At 37.6% G+C, this 20,529-nt stretch overlaps 1 protein-coding gene across 1 annotated transcript in view; it reads right to left on the bottom strand.

Moving 5' to 3' along the window:
- Nucleotides 1–1,588: 1,588 nt before the first annotated feature.
- TNN (tenascin N) overlaps nt 1,589–20,529 on the bottom strand; it is a 42,091-nt gene continuing 23,150 nt past the window's right edge. The window contains exons 6-14 of the mRNA XM_058178638.1: nt 19,188–19,451; nt 17,833–18,096; nt 14,676–14,806; nt 11,719–11,851; nt 9,912–10,063; nt 8,845–8,941; nt 6,768–6,935; nt 5,178–5,341; nt 1,589–2,475 (exon numbers count right to left, since the gene is read on the bottom strand). Coding sequence (XP_058034621.1) covers nt 2,329–2,475; nt 5,178–5,341; nt 6,768–6,935; nt 8,845–8,941; nt 9,912–10,063; nt 11,719–11,851; nt 14,676–14,806; nt 17,833–18,096; nt 19,188–19,451 — 1,520 coding nt within the window. The 3' untranslated portion in view covers nt 1,589–2,328. The remainder of the gene's footprint in view (nt 2,476–5,177; nt 5,342–6,767; nt 6,936–8,844; nt 8,942–9,911; nt 10,064–11,718; nt 11,852–14,675; nt 14,807–17,832; nt 18,097–19,187; nt 19,452–20,529) is intronic.

Here is a 20,529-nt window from a genome sequence, read left to right as displayed (position 1 = left end):
GAATTTTAGTCTTCTATATAAGAAATTGCAAGGATATTGTTATTTAAACTGATTGAATGATGTATATCCAATTGTTGTGCATTACAATGGAAGCCTTGGGTGTACCGGTAATTGACAATTCCACAGTACTAGTAATAGATCTATTACTACTGTAAAACAATTAAATCTCATCAGTTTAATTATAAATCTAGATAAATAACAATAGGATTGTAGTAAGGTAGTCCTTGAGATACGACCATAGTGGAGCCTGCCCACTATGTTGTAATGGTCATTAGGTGAAGAATCTCACCTAATGACTCCGCCATCCCTGCTCTCCCCAGTGAGTCATTAAATGAACTCCAGGGTCTTTAGGTAAAAAATGGGGTGCCTCGGGGGTCAGGTAGGCCTTGGAGGCCTAGTACAGGCCTAGGCCCATCTGTCTTAGCCTCCGAAAACCACCTCCATTCTCCAAGACACTCTGTGCTCCACCTCCTGCCCCTTGGGTCCCACTCCCATCGGGTGTCCCCCGCCCCAGGCTTTAGGTCTGATTCCTACCCCATCAAGCCAAACACTCTCCTCCTCACCTTTTGAAAAGCACTGAGGCCATCCAGAGCACTAAAATGAATTACTTCTTTGTGCAGCTTCATGCCACGGTTTCAGAAGCAGCCACCATTTTATCCACAAAATGGCGGATGCATTTGGGTCACTACTATATGGCCTGGGGAAAAACTGCTTTGTTCTGCTGCCTTAACCAAGTTTACTCTCAGTGCTTCAGAAACTTTCTGCAGTGTCCAGAAAATTCCCTAAGCGCTGTACAGTACTTGGTAAAGTAGCAAAACACAACAGTTTGTCTGCAGTAGTGGGTTTCAATTTTGGTTCGCTCGTGGGCGCTCACGCACTCGCATGCACAGAGACATCTGGGTGTGTGGGTGGAGCCTCCCGCCGCTAGCAATTCACCCGATCCAGGATGAACCGGTAGCAACCCACCATTGTTTGACTGGCAGCCATCATTCTGGTCCTGCCCACAAATGGTTGCCGCATTCGGTCTTTGTACAAAGAGTCACCATTAAATGATAAGAGTGTTATTCTTCCTTCTTATCTGTGATAGTTCTTGCTTTTCATGCCACTTTTCACCAGATTGTCATACATATGCTATCCAGTGGGTTCTAATGTGGCAAAAGCAGCCAGCAAAATCGGAAGAGCAATGTGTTTTATAACACACAATAGTGGCAATATAGTTTTACCTATAAACTAAAGCATAACAATATCTAAGATCAACACTGTATCTCTTAGATAGTGCTAATAGCATATGAAATACAAAGTACCTGAAGAGCACCCAATTTAAGAGCATTTAATTAATGTATTGGCCACCCATCTTATCTTGAGGTAATTCTGGATCAATACTATTTTGGTAGTGATAATAAAAAGACATCTGAAAAAAATTATATAGATAAAATATTTCAAGAGGGCATTTTTTTGTACAGGGGAAATAATATTTCATGACATATGTTCTACTTGAAATAAGTTTCAGAATTAAACCTAAGGCAGATTCACCAATGAAAGGACAAAAATTGATCTTCCAAACAATACTTGCATGATTTTATTCCTGTTAGAAATGGAAACAACTCAGATGGATTTTTTTTTCCTGAAAGGAATACTGGAGTTCCTCATTTCAACATGCTGATGAACAGATGAAAAGCAAAGAGGGTAGAGATTTTTTATGTTTATTTTTTGTCTCATACAGAAACTTTCTTTTCCTGGAAGACAAGTTCAAATAGGACCTGAAACTCTGAAAATGCTAATATTCAGGTTAAATCACAATAAATCCCTTATTGAAAGCACAACTGATAGAACATTATTTCGTAAATCACCCCTTTGATTTTGCAAAGCTGAATCACCCAATGAGGCTGACAAGCTGACTTAATGCCTAGCCTACCTGGCCTGGGGTTCTCAAAACTTGTGAAGGAAATTGAGTAGCATAAGTTACCTTGCTGTCAAGTACAGAGGGGTAATGAAGACTGGAACAGGGCTCTCAACCTTAGCAGGTTCAAGCAGCCATTATGGTCACAGGCAGCTTAACCAGCACTAGCACCTCCACCACTTGAGAATGTATGAGAATCTGGGGCTTTTTTTCTATAAGTAATGCAGCCACGTAACGTGAGTAATACAGATGTAGTGGATATTTTGTGGTGTTCCCAACAAATCAAACCAAACAATATTTCTAAGGAAGGCTTGGATTAATTGATATGATTATATTTATATTAAAATGTGTACAAAAGGCCTGACACACTATTACATGATCGTACATTGCTGTATGTGGTTGGCAAACACAGCACTTCCAGAAGACTTTTAAACATTAATCTCCTTCCTCTTCACAGCCAGAGATCTCCGTTTTCTACTCAAGACTGTCTCAAAGCTATGTGAACGTGGACGGATCTTCATTTCAGCATAAGGGATAGAATATAAATGGCCTTTCCATGGCTCCCAGTTAATTCCCTGGAAAGAAAAAATAGAATATTAGCCAGCTTGTTAGATCAAGTTTTTCAATCTATAAACAAATGTGCAAAATTTTATAGTGATAATACAAATACATACATATATCTATGTATATATTAACTATGTATATATCAACTATTATTAGGGTTTTGTAGGTTTTGCATTTGTATTTTGTGTATAAAAATCTTTTAAGACAGACTGATAAATTGTCTCATTTGATCCAGTAATAACTATTATTACATGGCACTTTACATAAATTACTTTGTGAATAGGGATGTGCAGCCCTTCTACCACATCTCTCAGGATCTCTTAATGAAGCAGCATCTTTGCTTGGGCTCACAGTCATACAGTCCCAAGAAAGTACATATTTGAGATAGGTGGATAAAAATGGCAAATCCAGTCCAAATGTCTAGTTTACTGTGCAATGAACTGTAATAATAACATTCAATGCGTATGAAAGCCACCACCAGTTAAAGAACCAGCAGCTGTGATTTCATGTTTGGGTACATAATAATAGGACCTTCACAGTCTGAGCATCTTAACCTTCAGTATCTTCTAACAAGTGGCATGCAGGAATCAAACTGAAAAGGCTTGACTGTCAACTACAATATATCTTGTATGATATTACAGACATCTTATTGACTTTGAGGGATAAAATTCATGATTGAAATACAGCAAAGAAAGGCAATTTGGTTTAGTGCAGTGGTAGTCAACCTGGTCCCTACCGCCCACTAGTGGGTGTTCCAGCTTTCATGGTGGGTGCTAGGGGTTTTGTCCGATACTGAAGCACTTTCCTTTTTTTTAATTTAATTGACTTTTTAAAAAATTTTCATGGCATTATTTAAAAAAAATTTCATAAGGTTTTCATAAAATTCCCTGTGACAATTTAAATTTCTGAAAATATATTATTTGTATCGCTTGCACATAAGTTTAGTTCATGTTACGTAAGTGAAACTAAATGGCGCTACAGTGCGACCGCAAACAAAAGAGCCTCGTCCCAGAATAGCTCGTGCATCTCCCCCCGAACCGGTGGGCGGTTAGAAAATTTTACTACTAACAGAGATACAAAAGTGGGCGGTAGGTATGAAAAGGTTGACTACCCCTGGTTTAGTGGCTAAGATGTTAGGCTATGATGGGAAAGGCCAAGTTTGAAAATTTAACAAGCAAATGATTGTACATGCAGAAGTATCTCAAAAAACTGAAACATCTGAAGCAAATGAAGATCAGTAGACTAGAAAAGTCTGGCTTGAATGTAGTTAAACAGTTTGACATAATAGCTAAAAGTATTAATGTACTTCAGTTGGGATTAACAGAGGCAGGGTATTCAGGTCACCCAGAATATTTATTTTTGTTGATTTTAATGAGGACATGTTTGAGATGCTGTATCTACTTCTGAACATGTTTTAAAAAGAACTTTCATAAACTAGAATATTTCTTGAAAAAGCAACCAGGATGGTGAAAAAGCTGAAAATAAAGGAATGGAATTAAACCTATGAGGAATTGATGAAAGAGTTGAAATAGTTTACAGAGTCCTATATTTTAGCAAAAAATATGAATTGCTAACAGACCCAATCTCTTGCTTCAGAAGAACAAGGTTTACAACAATGGAAAAAAATCAAAAATAGATGGATTTGATAATATTATAATAAACTTTCTAACAGTAAAAGCTGCTCAAGATTGCAACAAGTACCCTAAAAATGGGATGAAGAGTTTCATTGCAGTATTTAAGCAGAAGCTGGACAGCCATTGGAAATATTAGAGTAGTAGATTTCACACTGAAAACAGTTCGATAGGATCATGGGTTCTCAACCTTAGCAACTTTAAGATGTGCAGAATTCAACTCCCAGAATTCTATAACCAGCATGCTAGGTGGAAAATTCTGGGAATTGAAGTCGACATATCTTAAGTTGCCAAGGCTGAGAAATAATGGACTAGATCACTTTTAAGACACCTTCAGAGTTTATGAGCTTCAATAATAGAAGCTCATAAACTCTTTCTCCAATAAATATGTTATTATATATGCTAATTGAGAAGCACTAGATCTGGGTGTATCACAGGCTGGTCATGCCCACACCCGATTTAGCCAAGGGGGAAAAGTTCCAATATGTCACGTGACAATGTGAGTTTGACATCCATGCACTAGATTAATCTTCTTCCACAGTCTACAGAAAAAATGTTTTTTGTCTATTAAATAGTTATTGAATGTGGATAATTATTAGTTGATTTTTAAAAATTAAATTTGTATACATATCGTCCATACAAATAAAAATAGATGAAAAAATGCTTTATTTTTAAATCTTAATTTATTAGTCATATCTTAAAAGAGGCATTCCCTCCCATGTAAAAAAAATGGAGAAATGACTTTAAGATGTTGTTAGTTATTTACACATTTATTTTAATGAAAAAAAACCTTTACAATATTTTTAGAATCTGCTACCAGATTAACTGGGATCAATATGAGCAATGAAGTTTATTAAACAGAGTCATTGATTTTTTTTTAAATGCATAAAGGCTGCTGCCTTAAAAATAAGGATTCTTTGTATTATATCAAAATCAAATAATAGTAGAAAAGTACTCTTCTCCTTTATAATAATGATTAAGATGGTCAAAACAGTGGCTATCACAAAGAGAAGCATTAACAGTAATTTGTGTATTCTAGAAGTGGGTCACATGTAATCTAGAAAGATATCTACCAGACTCACCTCACTGTGCTTGTGTTCACCATACTTCCCATTGAGATTAGCCAGGTGGCAGTTCTTATACCACCAGCCACCATGGTGAGTTATAGCGCAGTTGGTAATAGCTACATCATTGTCCTTGTCTATGGTTGTAAACTTCCTCCCATTATGGTAAGTCATGGCATCCCCTTAGGAGAGAAAGGGAGCATTAGAATCATGATATTTCTGACTTTAGAAATCCTCTGATCACTGACATGAGTGGGCAGAAATGCAATTAAATACCTTTCAATGCCTCCACACAGAGATACAGAAACATGCAGGCAATTAATCAAAGAACAGATATAAAATCTTGCCCAAGCATAATTTAATATGAGTTAATTCTGGATTTCTCAGTGCATTATCCATAAGCACGAATGTTCAGCCGTCACCTCACTTGCTACCCCCAGGCTCCAATCAAAAAATTTTTCCCAATTTGTCTTATTAAGAATAATTAACCTAGAAGCTGGCATGCTGCAAAGCAAAGTACCAGTATCTTTATGCTGAATACCTATAAATACGCATATGTGCCTTAGGCTAAATAGTGTAAAGCAATGTACCAAGTTGGTATCTTTATGCAGAATATCTATAAAAACATATACACATCTTAAGTTGAATGATGCTGACAGGGAATGGTTTTAGCCTCAAAAGGTGTCTCAGCACCAAGTTTCTTTTTTCCACCAGATATCATCAAGCTGACAACATGAAAGTTTTTCCCAGTTTTAAAATTCAGGAAAATGACTAACTGCAGCCCTTTATTGAGGCAATTAAAAAACCAATGTGCCTTCAGCAGAATTTCTCAGCTTTTCCTCATCTGATTCCTTTTTTTCCTTTCCTGATTCCTGAGAAATTGGACAGCTGGATAAAATTTCAAAGGGTGTTTTTATTTTTTATTTTTTGTACACCGTCTCCTTAGAACCAGAGAAGGGAATGGACAAGAGTGAGGAGAAAGAGGTAGCCAAAAAGGATGTAATGCATATTTGTAAGTAAAAGAATGTAAATATATTTCTTGACCTTGGCTAAAGTATTTTATTTCTCAGTGAAAATATTATGGTTTCAAATACTTTAATTTGCTTATTGTTGTTCAAACTCTGAAACTGTTTTTCAGGCAGACAAAAGGAAATAAAGGTATTTCCCAGATAAGTCAGTTCTGTGATTAACTATAATTTTTCTTAATTATATTAAATGGAACAGGAGATACCATCATACTATGTAAGAACATGAAAGAACATGCTGCTGAGTGGTGAATGTTTGCTGTATATATATTTTTTTAATGTTAATTTTGTGGCTGGGCTTCCTCATTTGTGCATGCATAATCCCCTTACTGAAGCTATTTGCTAAAACATCCCTGATACACAACATTTCCAAAGTGTCCTTGACTATAATAAGTTCAGGAAGCCCTGAAAAATTGGTTGCTGCTCACATGGATGTGAGATTTTGCTTTTTCACTATCCGTTCCCACTTGTCCCTCTAATATCTCACCCCAGTTTGGTTTTATTGTATTTTATTTTTTATTTGAAATTTAATAAAGTTTTATTAAAAAAAAAATTTTTTTTTAAAAAATTAAAAAATATTTACCAGCAGTGCCTCTGTAGTTTCCCAAAGACAGCTTGTATCGATCTCTGCTGGAGCCCACCTGGAAGAAATCATAGGTTGCATAGGCTGACTCGTTGTGAGTCCGTAAATCCACCCTCAACTCATAGGGAAGGCGGGCAGGCCTGGTGAGATTATGCAGTTTTTCTAAACCTGCAAGAAACATTCCAGAGTCAAATTTAAGATAGGCTGCCAAACAAACTTGTCAGACCTGTCCCAGCTTGGACATTCAGGAAAGAAAGACCCTCGATTCCATTTGTAGTGAAAGGTATACTGATGCCAAGTGGTTACAGCATAGGATTTCCCCCTTAGTCCTGGTAATTTTCCTTTCTCCCAAGCCCTCCCCACCTTGATCTTCTTGGAGGTGTCCAATAAGATTCAAATTAGATGTTTTGCTAACAGCTCCACATTTGAAACCTCTTTGGCCTGGCATTCCACATTCCATTCCCAAGCTTATGTCTTTGAATCTCTCAAGCTCGGTTCTGGGCTGACACTTCCGGTTCCTCTCATCCTGTCATTCCCTCCCTATATACCCCTGCTCCTCCCTCCCTCTTTTATGGCAGGATGCCATTGAAGCAAAACAGGGCTGAAGCAATGCAATAGCAGACCTGACAAAACTATTGTATTCAAGGCATTTTTAAGTCAAGTAAGATTTCTTCCATAAGAAATGGAGTTATTTCTATAGAATAAACAAATATTATACAATAATTTCACTGCATGTCACTTTATATCAGCTCATTAATAGAAATACTTCAATTTCCCATTCTAAGAATGTGTGTGTTTGTGTGAGGGGGGGATATTAACTCTTCCAAGTAGATAATAAAACTGATTTATCATTTATATATTCATTTATATGCTCTCTAGCAAAGTTTATGATTGAACTACAAATGCCATTTAATAATAGGAAACTTTAAAACTATAAACTGAACATTAAAGCAACATCAGGCCCAAGCCTAGATGTGACACAGCATAATCCTATCAGGTTCAGTCCTTTATTTGCTATGGACAGAGTCTTGCCAAACTAAAACTATAACCACCTAACCTACTAGATATGTCCGGAGAGATTCTAAGATGTGGCTACCCTGAACCTTTTCTCTCTGCATTCAAGCTGCATTGTCAAAACTTTTCCCCACTGCTCCTGCAGGTGCACATTCCATCACAGTCCACCACCACCACAACTCTATTCCCATGTAGCTAATGATTTTCAAGCAAAGTTATGACTCTCTATAGCAGGGCTGTCAAACTCCCAGCCTTAGATGCATCACCTACTGGCCACACCCATGCCTAGTTTAGTGAAGGGGGGGAGAGCTGATATGTCATGTGACACACCATGACATGAGTTTGACACTCCTGCCCTATAGCATTGCAAAGCATGACCTATGGTGCTGGGTCCTTACATATTGTATAACCAGATAGTACTAAATGCCATGGGTTTTTTTTAAGTAAAACTCTTAGAAAATAGGTATTCTTCCCAACCTTTTCATTAAGATTGACTTATAATCAGAATCAAGCTCGGAATTTTGATCATAAGTCTTTGTAGTTGTTAACCTGATTTGATTTTTCAACTGGTTTTACAACAGTTGTTTAGTGAATAGATGGCTATTAAGTAAACCTCATAGTTTTTAAGCAAATCCAACATATCTAATGGGCACTATTTGCTGTTTTCTGTCAAAAAATGGCATAACAAGTAACAGATTATGGTCACGTGATCACAGAATGCTAGAACTAGTTGTAAATTTGAGCTGGTTGAAATGTGCCTGAAATGCCATTATGTGACTGCAAGGGTGCATGCAACTGTCGTAATTTCAATTTCAAAGGTCATAGGTCGTAACCTTTTTTGAGACCATCATAACTTTGAATGGATGTTAAGCAACTGCTTGTTAAGTGAAGACTCCCTGCAGTATTGAGACTCTAAGAACGTGGGCCATGAAAGGAGCAGTGTGGAGATTCAACACCCATCATTGGAAAAGTAGACTCCTTTAATTAGTATCTCTGCATTAATAGTGGTTCTTCTAAAAAGCCTATACATTCATCTTGAATGATGTTCAAAAAACAATAGTACCGAGCCAAAATTCTCCAGAAGAACTTCCAAAGCCTTCAACATAATTCTTCCATCTCTTAGAGAAATCCAACTGCCCTGTGGACCTCCGCTGAATCATCTGTAAAAGCAGGCAGAAGCATATGAAAATTGATTTACTGAATGTTAATTCTACATATAGAGTATTAAACACAGAAGAAAAATTGAAGGTAAGTCAGTTCATAATCCAGTAGATATAAATAGACTAGAAGCTATAGAATGTTACACATGAAATTCTCCCTGACTTTGAGAGTTCCAGATAATACTATTTCATTTATGGAACAATCATGGTATCAAGTAAGCTATCCATTTTTATTTCTCCTTTGATATCCAACTCTTTAAACATTTAAGTTACAGTTTTAGATCATATCTTCCCCCTACCTTTTCATTTCCATGTTTCATGGCAATAAAAGCACACACATACAGTGACCCACAACAAACAAGGTATTCTCACGTAGTCTCATTAAGATTATTTATGTAGAGAACTAATTAATATGCTCTTTTGTGTACCAAAAGCTTTTAAAGTGAGAAAAAAGAGAACTGCACCTGTTTCAAAATTCAAAGTATGTTTGTGTGTATAATATACCCCCATACACACAAAGTCTCCATAGTAAACTATGAAACAGAAAGAATATGAAGTAAGACAGAAGGTCAGCAATGGAGGCTCATGACTAACAATGGATTGTCTGTAATTAGAATCAAAGACTTCAGACGTTTCAAGATGGTTGCAGTATCAGCACTATGATAAGCATGCAGGAAAAATAGCAAACTCAGTACAGGTAGGCCTCATTTAGTGACTGCCTCAGACAGCAACCATTCATAGTTATGACAGTGATAAAAAAATAACTTTGCACCCAATCCTTGTGTTTATGACCTTTGCAGATCTGTACAGCAAAGCAAAGCTGAAGTAAGATCATAAGCACAGTTGCAGTTTCACTTAGTAATTGCTTTGCTTAACAGCTGATCCCAATTGTGGTTGCTAAACAAAGACTACCTATACTGGGAATAGCTAAAATTAATAATGTTTTGAAAGAAATAAAAACAACACTCACTATCCATCCCCCTCCATCAGTTGTCATATCACAATATACTTCAAAGGGTTTGTTGCTGTCACCATTCAGATAGATGGTATATAGGCCGCTGATAGAATTACCATTTTGCTGGGTTTGGCTGCAGTCCGCAGGGTAAGGATATTGCAAACTGACTTCAGGAGCAAAACAAATAAGAGCTGACATTATTAAAATTTAAAGATGAAGATAAAAATGCAGAAAACTCTTTGAACAACCTAGAGGCAAAAAAAGCTGAGGCCAAACCATCTAAGCCACTAAGACATTTGGATATATTTCATTAACAACAGAGAAAAAGAAAAGAAACACTAAAATAGCAAGGCATGAATCTGTGCAAATGCAAGTCTAAACTATTAAATACTGATAAGACTTATACTTCCCAGGCAACATTTCATTGCTTATTTCTTTCTTTCTTTAATTCATATGCCACCCAATTTAGGAACAATTTGGCATACAACTGCATTTTAGGACTGTGTCATTGCATTTGTCACCTGTCAATAACCTTGTATTTCTCCATCTTCTCCATTTCCACCCCACTATTTTATAGATTAGATAGGAAGAGAAATCTAGCTTCCTTTGAGAAAAAAGAAAGGAAAAGCAGGCCTCTGCCCTGAAGAAGTTTCCTAACAACGTTCTGTAAAATATACTTCAGAATCCTGTTGCCCCTTTTGAAATTCCCTTCCGTTACCGGTTACTGAGACCCTGACAGCTTTCTGCACATGACCACCTGAATTGGCCTTTGTTGTCTAATACATCTTCTGAATGACATGACTGCTTGAAAGCTGTTACTTGGTCATTGAGAGTTATATGTGTTTTCCTACTTATAAATGTGCTATTTTTTTTAATGTATCTTCTTTTAACTGTAAGTTTCCTTTTGATTCTCCAAACATAGAAAGACACTTGGCTAAATTTCAAATAGCAAAACTGTCATTTATTCAGTCTAATATTATATTCCATTCCATTCCACTCTACTTCCCACCACTCCACTCCACTCCACTCCATTTCATTCCATTCTGAATTGGTGAACTGAACTGGACTCTTCTCCCATTATATTTTCCTATATTTAGTAGCACAAATAGTGGCATTTAGTGGCAATATGGTCTTTGCATCTCATGTGTTTTACAAAAAAAACTTTCAAAGTATAAATATGAAGAAATTAAAATACTTTTTTCGGACCATTTACCATTTACTATATGCTCTTTATTTGATCTATTTAAAACAATCATACCTCACGATTGCATTGAATCATTATTTACCAATTTAGGGACAGCAGCCACACTTACATTCCATAAAATTAAAGCTGAACAATAGGAATATGGCACTTGGAATTACTATCAAATCTATAGAAATCTCCCAATGCTGATACCTTTGACACTACTAACCTTCATCCTACTTCTGAATAGCTACTACTCTTCAAATTTGATGATTATCAATTTTGGACTGTTTTCAGACCAGTCTATTAGATCCATAATATTCCCACATGAGAAACAAGAGTTCTAACTTACAAAATGAAAATGCAAACATTGCTTAGTTTATTCTTAGCCCAAAAGTCTTTTTGTATTTGTTATGATATCATCAAATACTTGGTTATAAATATAAGTATTCGTTTTTGTTATTGTGGTTTTCAGTTGCATATTTTCGTACTAATATTTCATTTCCAAACCATCTTTTACCATAAGTTACCAGACAAAACTCATCCCACTTCAAGTTCATTCCAGGTTCCTTCTTCTTTTAAGGACAAGGTACATATATAGCACCAAAATATTACAATACAAGCGTTCACAAGGCTTACTTGTAGAAAAAGTGGCGGTCGCTGTTCGACTCCTGCGGTCTCCCTTAAAGGCTGTAATGTATATGGTGTACTTAGTACCACGAGTCAAGTTTTCTAGAACAAACTTTTGATCATTTGCTCCAAGTTGCACTTCCTGCCCCAAAGAAGAAAGAGACTGAAATTATATTTAACCCTCCATTCCTATAAGCTGCTTTCCCCCAAAGCTCAGTTCTGAATAGGAAATTACATGACTGGCTAAGATAACTGGGGACAGCAGATGACAAAAAATGCATTCTGTTCTTTAACTATGTGAAACATTAAAATGCAGACAGTATGTGAATAGAATAGGATTCATTTATATTCTCATTTACACAGGATACTTTTTTTATATCCTGAATCACAAATGCTCTTCAACCATTTTGTGAAGCCTATCAATCTTTAGGGTTTTAGCTCCCTGGTGCATTTTTGAATGCAGTTTTTATCACCATTGTTTGTCAGATTTATTTTTATATTTTTAGGTGCCTTTTTGATAGTGTAATAAAACATTATGTGTCTACAGCATAACAGTTAACACTGAATATAAGGCAAAAACTTATCCTCATACTTCGTGAAAGTTTGATCTAGGCACCAGCCCAGAAAGCCAGAGATTTTGAGTTCTAGTCCTGCCTTAGTCATGAAAGACAGCCAGGCAACCTTGAGCCAGTTACTGTCTCTCAGCTCAACTTACTTTACAGAGTTGCTATTGTGGGAAAAATAGGAGAGAGAGGAGTGTTGGATATGTAGTGCCACCCCAAAAGAGTCCAGATTCTTCTACCCCCTTTCTACAATTACCAGGATCTTCCTGCTACAGTCACTGCTACAGTCACTCACCGGGTGTCTCAATGCCTGTTGTTCTGGACATCAGTCTGCTCTGCTCTGCCCAGGCACCTCCACTCACCCAGCTCAGGTCACCTCCACTGTCCACTGGGGTGTCTGGAGCCTCTCTGATCACTGGGCTGCTCACTTGTCTGGGTCTGCTTGCCTCTGCCATCTGCAGGTACGTCTGCCCCTCCCCCGGTCACTGGCTTGCCCACTCTCCTCTGTCCATTTGCCTCCATCATGTCCGCTGCTCCCTCTGGTCACTTGCTTGCCCACTTATCTGGGTCCACTCTCCTTCTACGTCTCCTCTCCCCTTTCCAGCCAACTCTCTCACCAAAAGTCTTTCCACCAAAACTGGACAGAGCCCTCTTTTCTTCTTTCCCCGCCTCTTCCTCTCTCACTGGAAACTTCAGGGTTATTTTAACTAAAAATTCTAATTCCTCAATTTCTAACCTTGTCTGAGATAAATGCCCCCACCCCCCGGCTGCCTCACCTTTCAGGATTCCAACCAACTCTCTCACCAAAAGTGTTTCCACCAAAAACCTGACAGAAACGCACACCCTCTCTCCTTTTCCCGCCTCTTCCTCCTTCAGCTGAAGCTCCAGAGCTCCGGGCCTCCCTCTGCTACAAATATATTTGCCACCTTGAGTTATTTGTAAAAGTAATAAAAAGCAGGATAGAAATAAACAAACAAATAAACAAACAAACAGACAGACAGACAGGTAACCGTGAAGGCATGGCAAGAACCATTTTCAGCCTTTCTGTACCACACCTACACTTTTTTCTGTATCAGGGATAACAGCATCCTCCACAGACACAGCGTGAATTTCTGCAGAGAGGGCCCTGTAGCATATGCATGTCTGTGGGATGGAATGTGCACCTGCAGGAGCAATGGTGGCGGGATTAGCAGAGTTTTCTCAGAGAGATGTCTGGATTAAGAGACTGCACAATTGCAAGTTGGATGGGGAGTGGGGAATAGATTCAGGATAGCCACACCCTAGACTCTCTCAGGATATATCTAGTAGCTGAGAAGGTTATAGTTTTAGTTGGCAAGATTCTGTCCATTAAGTGTAAATAAGTAAAGGATTGAACTTGATTGGATTCCTCTGAGTTTGAAACTGACATCTGTGCCTTCAAGCCAGTTTTTGACTCCTGGAGATTAACTGGATTAATCCCTGCAATTTTCCTGGCAAAGTTTTCAGAAGTGACTTGCCTGCTTCCTAGGGCTGAGAGAGGGGGACTGGCCAATGCCTAATATGGGACTGGAATTTAAAATCTCCCTGTAGTCATGCACCGTGCATGTAAGATCCTCCTTGCAGATTTTTGCAGCTGACATAAAAATCCAACTTGCTGCTCATTCCTTTCTTGCATTAGTGCCCAGCACAGGAAGAACAGTTGTGTTTTCCAATGAGCTGGGCCTTTTCATGATGCATCATTTGCTGATAATTGTAGCTTAGTTTCTATAAGCCATTACTTGACTGCTATTGTAAGAATGCCAATGCCTGAATTCAACTTTCATCTTCTATATTATTTTCCTGCCCTATAATTTGTTTTTATTTAGAAATAATTATAATAGTTATTTATTTTTATTTTGAAGTAATTATAATAGTTCTAATTGTCAATAATTATTGAAATAATCATATTATTTTATCAAATTTTGGGCCATAGGATGTGTTTTGTTTACTTAAACAAATTGTACCAGGTTAAGTTGCATATTCTTTTGGTTTTAGTGTGAGTTGTCTAGAACTATAGAACAAGGTAACATAAAAACATATGTACAAAACAGTAGTGGGTTTCAATTTTGGCCACTATTGGTTTGCTCGTGCGCACGTGTAACGTTTCTGTCCATGTGCAGAAGCTTCTGCACATGCGCAGAAACGTCCAGGCTGCTGGGCGGAGCCTCCCACCACCACCGCTACCAGTTTGCCCAGTTCGGGGCGAACCAGTAGCAATCCACCACTGGTACAAAAGAAGGCAAAACAAGACATTAGAATCAGGATCAATTTATGGCAAATCTAGATGTCTTGTTGTGACTGTTGTCTGAAATGTTCTAAGTGAGTCTTCCATTTGCTAATAGCTGGGTTGACCAATTTCACATATGATGCATTTAGCAGGCTTACCTTACTGGTACCATCAGGATGTTGATAGGTGAGAAGATAGCCACTGATTTGAGCATCTGGGGGCATCCAAGTGACTACTCCACTGGACTGCGTCACATCTGATACACGGATATTCTTTGGTGGATCAATATCTAAACAAAGCAGTGACCAGCGTGAAAATACTCAGAAAGCTATTATGAGATTTCAAAAAATTGTAGGCATATTCTGTGTTGCCTGTGTTGTTGAGTGGAACAAATTCCTCTTTGTTCTATATATCTTCCTCTTTTGCCTAAGCAGTTATATTTTAAAATATTTGTTGTCACTGCTGCCCTGTTTTGTCTCAGAAGGAGCAAACTATGGTATGGTAAAAAGATTGCCTTTTGGAGAGTACATATCTGTGTCCATGTAGTTTACTGAACAACAATAAAGCAATACTTTGTTACTGTCCATTTCCAGAATATTTTTTCAGTTCCAAAATTTCCTGGCAACTCATCTCACAAATCACTGTCTTAATTTGTCCCACATTGAAACTATACAGGCAGCTCCATTCAGTGACCTTATTGTCAAGGCAGGATAAGGCTGAGTCATCAACACAATTCACCAGTATATTGGCATTTTTTTCTGCTACGGTAGAGACTGGAAGTTAGCATATTAATACAGCCATTTGGATGTGTGCTAAGAAACAGAGAAGTTAGGGAAGAATCAACCCCAGAATATGTAGCTGAGGAGAAAATTTATGCACATGCCTAGGAGATATTGAAGGAGGTACTGAGAGCCAGCAGTAATCCCTTGAAACCCAGCTATTACTTTTTTCTTTCATTCAAGATATAAGGATTTAGAGTACATATTAAGTAAGATACATATTCTATGTATACTGGCATGGCCCTTTTTATATTGAAGAATGACCAACAGCTCTATCAGCCTGTAAAATATTGTAGTCCTCAATTCTATGCATGTTATCTAAGAATTTCAGGAAATAGGGTAATATATAATTTACAGTAAGCGTATATTTTTCCAAGGATTTCATGGATAAATGTCTTTGGAGGGACATAAAAGAAAAGAAGCAGTGATATATGCAAGGGATATTAGAGCACAGTTCTGTAAGAAACTTTCTAATGCCCCAAAATGATGAACCTGAAGGCTGGAGATCTATGACACAAATCTACCAAGTGATCTTTTATTTCAATTCTATTACCATTCTCTACAAGCTTTCAAATTATACGTTTCCACTCCTACCCTTTCTTGAACATGTAGCAAAGATAGCAGAACCTAATTGGATGTTTATGAGTTCACTCCCTATTTAATCCCAATAACAGAGACAAAGGAATACTTATAGAATAATTGATTGTCAGTCAACAGAGGGTGCTGCAGGACTCTGTATATATGCTAGGTTTGTCCCTAGCATTTCCTAAGCAGCCCTGTTCATGCAACTGTGTAGCTGGAAAATATATAGTACAATTTGTACTGGAATACATAAGGAAAATAGCAATAGAAATAGCACTTCGAGTTATATGCCACTTCATAGTGCTTTTACAGCCCTCTCTAAGCTGTTTACAGACTCAGCATATTGCCCCCAACAATCTGGCTCCTCATTTTACTGACCTCGGAAGGATGGAAGGCTGAGCCAACCTTACTCAGCCGGTGAGTAAATAGTATAGTATAGAACTCATCACCTCTGGTAGCAGTATGATTATATCACTGTCATTTTCAAAGGACACCCAAGGTGCTTTTTCAAGAGGCAACTGGACTTTCTGTTCTTTCTTTGAAGTTTCGCTTCTTGGATGAGAAGCGAAACATCTTCAAAGAAAAAACAGAAAGTCCAGTTGCCTCTTGTAAAAAGCACCTTTGGAACAAGCATTACCTGGATGACTGAGAATCTCCATAAACATTCAAAGATACTGTTTCATTAACTTATGTTATTCAGAACCTCTGCAGAATATTTTTATAGATTAAGAAATGCAGTAATCTGCTCCCACTACCCTACTCAAGTTTATTTTATTTATTTATTTTATTTATTTTGTCACAACATCATACAAAAAGATTATATAGTATATATACATATAAACATATATAGGAAGAAGAAAAGAAAAACAATAGGACAGGAACGGTAGGCACGTTTGTGCGCTTATGCACGCCCCTTATGGTCCTCTTAGGAATGGGGTGAGGTCAATAGTAGAAAGTTTTTGGTTAAAGCTTTTAGGATTATGGGAAGAGACCACAGAGTCAGGTAAAGTATTCCAAGCACTGATGATTCTGTTGCAGAAGTCATATTTTCTGCAATCTAGATTAAAGCGGTTTACATTAAGTTTAAATCTATTGGTTGCCCTTGTATTATTGCAATTAAAGCTGAAGTAGTCTTTGACAGGAAGGACATTACAATAGATGATTCTGTGAGTTAAACTTAGGTCTTGTCGAAGGCGACGGAGTTCCAAGTTTTCTAAGCCTAGGATTTCAAGTCTGGTGGGATAAGGTATTTTGTTGTTTTCAGAGGAATGGAGAACTCTTCTTGTAAAATATTTCTGGACACGTTCAATTGTATTGATGTCAGAGATGTGGTGAGGGTTCCAAACAGGTGAGCTGTATTCTAGAATTGGTCTAGCAAATGTTTTATATGCTCTGGTTAGTAGTGTGGTGTTTTTGGAAAAGAAGCTACAAAATTAGGTTTACAACTCTTAGAGCTTTTTTGCTATGTAGTTGCAGTGGGCTTTGGCACTTAGATCATTTGACATGAAAACTCCAAGGTCTTTAACAGGATGGGGTCGTCTGTAAGGTAATGTCCATCTAGTATGTACTTAGTTTTAGGTTCTTTTTCCTATATGTAAGACTGAGCATTTGCTGGTTGAAATTTGAGCTGCCAATTTTAGACCAAGCGTTAGATGGTCAAGGTCGTTTTGAATTATAGAAGTGTTATCTGTGGTGTTAAATAGTTTGACATCGTCAGCAAAGAGAACACAATTACTTGAGATATGGTCACAAAGATCATTAATGTATAGAATAAAGAGTGTTGGTCCAAGGACGCTGCCTTGAGGAACGCCACTCTTGACAGGAACAGGATTTGATAAAGCATTGCCGATTTTGACCACTTGTTGTCTGTTAGACAGAAAAGCAGATATCCATTTGTGGAGGGGTCCTGAGATGCCATAGGATGTTAGTTTAATGCCATAGGATGTTAGTTTACCTGTCATCGTTTTTGTGCTTGCCCTTTTGCTCTGTTGGCTTCCCTTCACTGCCCAGATGTGGAGAACATATTCCATGCCTGGTTTCAGGTTTGTCAAGGTACTCTTGATGTTATCCTTCCCAACGGGTACCTCTCTGGTTTCTCCATCAGCAGATGTATAGCTGAGGATGTTCTGTTCTACAGGTGCCCAGGCCTTGTTCCAAGACACAGTGGCTGAGTTTTCTGTCACTTGGTCTGTTTTCAGATTGGTGGGGCCATCTATTTCTGTGAACCAAGGTACAGTTTATTGCATTTTTTTCCTCAGTAACGTTGGATTATATATTCTTTTTTTAAGTCCTCCATTTTCTTAAAATGATCTGTCAATCTTTACTGAAGACACCATAAATTTGAGCATAACTTTTAACAACTAAATATCAGCATTATACAGTATGCTTATTTCTTGATGTCTGAAAATTTAAATTAATGGATTACTGAAAAGGAAGCATGAATCTGGGAAAACAGTTTATTTATTGTTTCTAAATAGTTTTGTCAGAATTGTTGTCATATTCAGCTTCAACAAAGGCAGGAAGTGTCAGAAGCATTAGACATATAGCTCTGCCATCTTGTTCTTAACATGCCTGATATAACAATTACTGAAAAAAGGAAAATGTGGTTCATTGATGTTGCTAAATCACATGGTGCTAGGATTGAAGAAAAACAATTCCAAATACTGGGACTTGCAGATTGAAATAATGGAAAAAGAAATCTATTATTGTACCAATAATGGTTAGAGCCCTTGGAGTGATACCTTAAGTACTTCTTCTATATCCAGAAATATACTGGATTTTTCAGATCTGAACACTCTAATTTACAAAAAGCCACCTTGCTTGGCAATGGCCAAATTCTTAAATGCCAATTTAATAATTCTTAGTCCTTATTTAGGACTTGAATTAAGTTTTCACCACTCTTATACTGTGAATCTAACTGTAGATTACCCATACATAATATACAGACATGCATACATGTAGATATATAACAATATATGATTACCATATGTAACCAATTACTATATTATTAAAATATTTGTAATTTGCTTATCTGGTCTCTCTATAGTTCATTCTTTGACAATCAGTACTTGCTTGATATCTTTCAGATTCTAAAGTCACAAACTGAGTGCGACTTTTTTGACAAAACTGAGAAAGAAAAAGAAGATATACTGTTCCTTCAGCAGACTGCAAAACTTCAATCTGCTGCCAGAGTTCTAATACTGCTTCACATATAACTTGTACAGTTCAGCATGTTAAAAAGAACTGCACTGAGTAGAATTAAAACACAGGGACTCATGAAAATTTCACAATTTCATATCTGTGGAATACCTGTTTCAGCTTCTGTGCTTGCCCTTCTGCTCTGCTGAGTTCCCTTGACAGCCCAGATGTGGATAGTGTACTCCATGCCAGGCTTCAAACCCACAAGAGTAGTGGTTCTCTTGTCCTTGTCAATGGATATTTGTCTGGTATCACCACCAACTAAGTTGTAGCTCACTACATAGCCATCAATGGGAGCCTGGGCTCCATTCCAAGAAATGGTTGCTGTGTTTTCTGTTACTCGATCGGTTACTAAATGTGTTGGGCCATCAATGTCTAGGAAGGAATTAGACATTTAAATTAGGACAGTGATTCTGACAAGTTTTCCATTGTCCACCATTTTTCAAGGCTAATTCAGAACATTTAGATGCTTGGGGGTATACAATCCACATGGCACCCTTTCATCCCACCAGCTACAAAGGGCAAAAGCCAACCTGAGAAGATTTTATGCCTGGGGCTAGCACAAAGAAACCTTCCCATGGATGGTGCTCACGTGGGTAAATTCTGTCCCCTCTGTTCTTTTAAGAGCAGTCAGAATTCACCACTTCTTTTGTAACCTGCTGGTTTCTTCAGCTAATACAGTTTTAAATGCTAATAATATCATCTGTCCACAAGCTTTTGTCAGAATCACGTCCATCATGTTTTGGTTTAGAAAATCTGTGTTGCCTTCTCAAGTACACTGGCTGACTTGTAGTGGTATACATCTCTTTCCCCCATTCAGATCTTTTCACTGAGAGTCATTGCAACCTCAAGATCATCCCTTATTGTTTCGTATCTTGTTTTCCCTCTTTTGCAGTAGCAAAAAATATTTGTCTGAAGCCCAAATTTTCCCAGAGACTGGGGTGGGGGGCGGGGGTTGTCATACCTCTGTAACTGAGATGTGGCTTTCTCTGCTTGCTCCTTCAAATATATACACCATTTATGATCGTGATTCCGCACATCAAGACAACCCATTCTTAATCTGAGTTTTAGCAAAACTAGTTCTCCTCCCATTTCTAGCACTGAAGTTGCTCCTTCAGGAGTTCACTTGCTTAAAAATAGATGTTATTACACAGGAGATTATATTCAGGGTCTTCAGCTGGACATCTTGCTACAGCAAGACAGCTCTGCCGCATTTAAAACTTCACACTACCTAATTCCTGGGAATCCTCAAAGAATCAGTGTTTTGTATTCCACATATTTCAATCATATTTGTTTCTGGCATATTTACTCGAACACCCCCTTCCTCCTATGATGCATTCATTTCTTCATAAAAACTGTTTTCTTGTCAGCTGTATCACTGATAACCTCAGTTCTTCCAAAGGTCTGAAAAACTCCACAGAACTAGAAATGCTTTCTTAATTCAACTTTTTCT

This window comes from Ahaetulla prasina, chromosome 3 (assembly GCF_028640845.1).
Source record: "Ahaetulla prasina isolate Xishuangbanna chromosome 3, ASM2864084v1, whole genome shotgun sequence".
Lineage (NCBI taxonomy): Eukaryota > Metazoa > Chordata > Lepidosauria > Squamata > Colubridae > Ahaetulla > Ahaetulla prasina.
The sequence above is the reverse complement of the archived record's forward strand: the minus strand, read 5'-3'. Positions and strand labels throughout refer to the sequence as shown.